The sequence below is a fragment of the Cupressus sempervirens genome, chromosome 5 (genome assembly GCF_028749045.1).
Source record: "Cupressus sempervirens isolate cs-2001-9-10 chromosome 5, ASM2874904v1, whole genome shotgun sequence".
Lineage (NCBI taxonomy): Eukaryota > Viridiplantae > Streptophyta > Pinopsida > Cupressales > Cupressaceae > Cupressus > Cupressus sempervirens.
This window is the reverse complement of record NC_143122.1, coordinates 215,060,815-215,064,896: the sequence shown is the minus strand read 5'-3', so window position 1 is coordinate 215,064,896 and position 4,082 is coordinate 215,060,815. Positions and strand designations below refer to the sequence as shown.

The 4,082-nt window shown below is 33.4% G+C and overlaps 1 protein-coding gene across 1 annotated transcript; it reads left to right on the top strand.

Annotated features, from left to right (window-relative positions):
- Positions 1-203: 203 nt before the first annotated feature.
- On the top strand, positions 204-3,442 carry LOC149555186 (UDP-glycosyltransferase 86A1-like). Its single transcript, XM_089833598.1, has 2 exons — positions 204-827; positions 2,381-3,442. The coding sequence occupies exons 1-2, from the start codon at positions 332-334 to the stop codon at positions 3,301-3,303; spliced, it is 1,419 nt and encodes a 472-aa protein (XP_089689724.1). The 5' UTR covers positions 204-331; the 3' UTR covers positions 3,304-3,442.
- The last annotated feature ends 640 nt before the right edge of the window (positions 3,443-4,082 follow it).

The following is a 4,082-nucleotide window of genomic DNA, read 5'->3' as shown; positions in this document are numbered from 1 at the left end:
CATTGTGTTTGTTTATTTTTTTTTCTATTTATTTATATAGCTAGTGGGTATATGAGTGAACCTTAAAAACTAATCATTGCGTTTGCTTATTTTCTATTTACTTATATAGCAAGTGGGTATAGGAGTAAACCCTAAAAACTAGTCAGTGTGTTTGTTTATATTTATTTACTTCTATAACTAGTAGAGGTATATGAGTAAAGCTTAAAACTTAGAAGCTTAGTCACGAAACTCCACCGTTTGAACTACGTGTATGTTTACATTTATATATAGAGAAAGAGAACATGAAATAGCTAGTGGCAATAGGAGTTGAGTACAGTTGTGAGAAATAGAGATGAGTAAGGTGCATGTAGTTGTGTTTATGTATCCATTGCAGGGACACATAATCCCAACTTATAACTTGGCCAAGAAACTTGCAGCTAAAGGTGTTGTTGTGACTCTGGTTTGCACACATGGCTGCTATGCACGCATCATCAAGGCTTATAATGGTCGTGATCCTTTTGCCAACAACGTCCATGGTATCCGTTTGGCACTTGTTTCTGATGGATTGCCTTTGGATTTCGACAGATCTCTTAATTACAAAGAGTTTGAGGATTCTCTGCTGAATAAGATGGAGTCCCACGTGGAGGAATTGATGGAGGATCTGCAACGAAAAGGCCCTCCAATCTCCTGCATCATCACTGATACGTTTTATGTTTGGCCAGACCGCATAGCTACGAAATTTGGGATTCCACACGTTTCCTTCTGGACAGAGCCGATGTTGGTATTTTGCATTTATTATCATTGGGACCTTCTTATCAGAAACGACCATTATCCCTTTAAAGTGGACGGTAATATTGTTTTTGTTTCTTTTCTCCTTTTTCAAGTTTTCATCAAAATCAGATTATGCACACCTTTCAAATTAATTAGTGTTCTTTATGCTTTGATTTAATTTGTTCGAGTGATTTAATTTGAAATAATCTTAGAATGGGTGGATTTTGAAAAGTTAATAAAGATCTAGTAAAGTCAAATGTTAAGAGTACGTTATTTAACTGTTGCATAGGTTGTAGCTAACACTTACAATTGAGAAAAGGTGCTTTTAAAAAAAATTATTGGATTTTTATGTTATGATTGTTATTTTCTATGAATTTTAGGAATATAATTTTTTTATCAGTTTTTATATTTATTTTTACAGAGGATTTTATCAATTGGTTATTTTTCAATTAAGAGATAAAGACAAAGTCATTGGATTTGCCATATTAGAGTTGTGTATCCAACAAGACTTGCTCTTTAGTTTTCTCTTTAGCCGACTCTTTAAGAATCTTTCAAGTTAGCCGATATATCAAGGAACCATTTTGTATCACCACTTTTTGAATATGTGTAGCATTATTTCATTATTAACATAGTCACTATGGTTTTGCAACATGGCTAATGTGGTAAACTGGATTGATTGGGATCTTTCTCCTCCTCATTCTTAATACCAGTAGGTAATGTTTTTTATATTTAAAATCATATTAGTTGCATAGGGTAAATTGGATGATTGCAACCTTCCCCTTTATTGTCAACAGTGGTCATATAGTTTTATCATCAACAATAACCATGCTTTTTTATTTTAAATCATAATGGATGAATGGGGTTAATGGGATGATTAGGATCTTCATCCTCCCCATCAACAACACTTGTCATATGAGTCATCATCAACAATAGTCATAGTTTTATCATTTTAAATCAAATCGGTTGTATAGGATAAGACTCCTATCAAGATCTCCCTCATCTTGTTTAGTGACTTTGTTCATTTTGACTTCAAGAAAGACCCTCAAAGCTTTTGTTTTATCACCACACTAATAGATGGTAATTATGTCTCAAAGAGCAACCTAGCCAAGTCAATGCTTAGCAAAAGTGTTATACAAACGATCTAACCAAATAACAACTTAGAGTGTAATAGTGAAATTTACAATTTGATTTATGTTTTTGTATTCTCAACAATTAATTCAGATGAACTTTTTTAATTATATTGTTCAACTATATGAATGTATGTGTAAATTAGATTACAAGAATCTTCCTATTTCTCATAATAACTACTCTTCTTATTTAGTGGTTATGTTTACTTAATTTACACAGAAAACTCAAATTTTAACTTATTTAAATAGCTTATACCTAACCAAATAAAAGATTAAATGTACTATTAAAACTTAAAATATCTTGCTTAATCTATATTTCTTATACTCTGAACTATTCCTTAAGCCAACTTTATTTCTACTCACCTTTATATTATATTATTCCTTAGTGTAAGCCCATGGTATAAATGATAATACAAAACAATTATTCTGCAAATAAAAGTCATATGGATGTACACTAAATCATTCCATATTGACAAAACCTAATAATGAACATTGTGATGCAGAAAGTGAGCTGATAAACTATATTCCTGGAGCTCCAGCTCTGAGATTAACGGAACTTCCTTCATATCTGCAAGAGCGGGATGTATCAACTCTGGTGCACAAAATTATATACCAAGCATTCCGTTCTGCCCGTGCTGCAGATTGGATTATTTCCAACACGGTAGAGGAGCTGGAGAAGCAAACAATTGAAGAGCTAAAGTCTCAGTCAGGAATCCCGTTTTGTTCATTGGGTCCATTGCTTCAACCAAAAGGCGAGGTGGGGGCAAGCATGTGGGCCGAGTCTGACTGCAGGAGCTGGCTTGACAACAAGCCCAACAACTCTGTTCTCTACATCTCATTTGGAAGTTATGCCCACGTATCCATGGCCATGGGATTGTTGCAGAGCAAGCAACCATTCATTTGGGTTCTTCGTCCTGATATTGTGGCCTCTGATGTACAAGACTTACTGCCAGATGAATTTATGGAAAAGTGCAGAGATCAGGGTTTGGTTGTTGAGTGGGTTTCTCAGTTGGATATATTGTCTCATTCTACTATTGGTGGGTTTCTCACACATTGTGGTTGGAATTCAATCATGGAAAGCCTCTGGTTGGGAGTTCCAATGCTGGCACTTCCTCTTCTCACAGACCAGTATACAAATTGTAGGCTTATTGTCAAGCAATGGGGAGTGGCAATGAATTTGGGTCACATTACTAGGAGTTGCAACAACTTGAGGTCTAATCTGGTGCTCTCCCAAGAGATTGCCCTCACAGTAACAGAGTTTATGAATATAGATGGAGAAGAGGGGAAAAGGCTTAGGTGTAACATTGTGCGTGTTAGAGAAGTTATGAAAAAAGCAGTGATGAATGGAGGGTCGTCTGAAAACAATTTGGAAGGATTTGTGGAGTATTTGAAAGGGAGAGAGATGAAGAGAGAGTCCCAAATATGAAGCCAATGGTAGAAGTGCTTTTTATAGGGAAGGAATTCAGGTGAAGGATTAGGGAGGATCTAATAAATAAATGTTTGTAGGAGCTAAATTTAAATTGAGGTGAAGGGCTAGATGATCTAATAAATAAATGTTTATAGAATCTAAATTTATGTAATTGAGTTATTTTAAAGAAGATTATTAGTTCTTTTGCAGATACTATAGCATTCAGTGAAATACTTGGCTATATTTGATTAATTTGACAATATGCAAAAATATCTTCTTCATATTCTCCCATATCTTAGTGTCCAATCGTATTCTTTTATTATTCAAAAAAATTAAATTCTTTTATAAAAGTAGAAGAACATTCTAGATTACAATTCAATTTTTTTTAAAAGAGAATATGCACATTTGAATTATATAAGACTAAAGCTAAACACACATAAAAATCAATTGACATTCTACTAACATAGCTATATTGCATATATTTTTAATACGTTTTAATATTTTGATCATATAAGTTTCGGCGAGAACTTCATGCTAGAGGTCCTTGTTTTATTATATTTATGTAATTAAGTTTTTAGAATAAGATTATATTTGTGTGTTTAATTATAGTAAGGCAAGCAATATAGATGAGTGGGGCAATAAGAGAGAACAAGAATAGAGATAAATTAGAGTGAAGATATATGAGAGGGACTTAAAACAAGGTCGCATAGCAATAAAGTTCATGCCTTACAAAGATTTTTAATAAGCTAGATATGGAAAAATAATAAAATTAACACATCAAATTATTAAAAATCTAG

What these genes read in the sequence shown, in the direction of transcription:
- LOC149555186 (XM_089833598.1), top strand. Translation starts at nt 332, where the DNA reads ATGAGTAAGGTGCATGTAGTTGTGTTTATGTATCCATTGCAGGGACAC. An exon ending in TTATCCCTTTAAAGTGGACG is followed by an intron (nt 828 to 2,380) that starts GTAATATTGTTT and finishes ATTGTGATGCAG; the next exon opens with AAAGTGAGCTGATAAACTAT.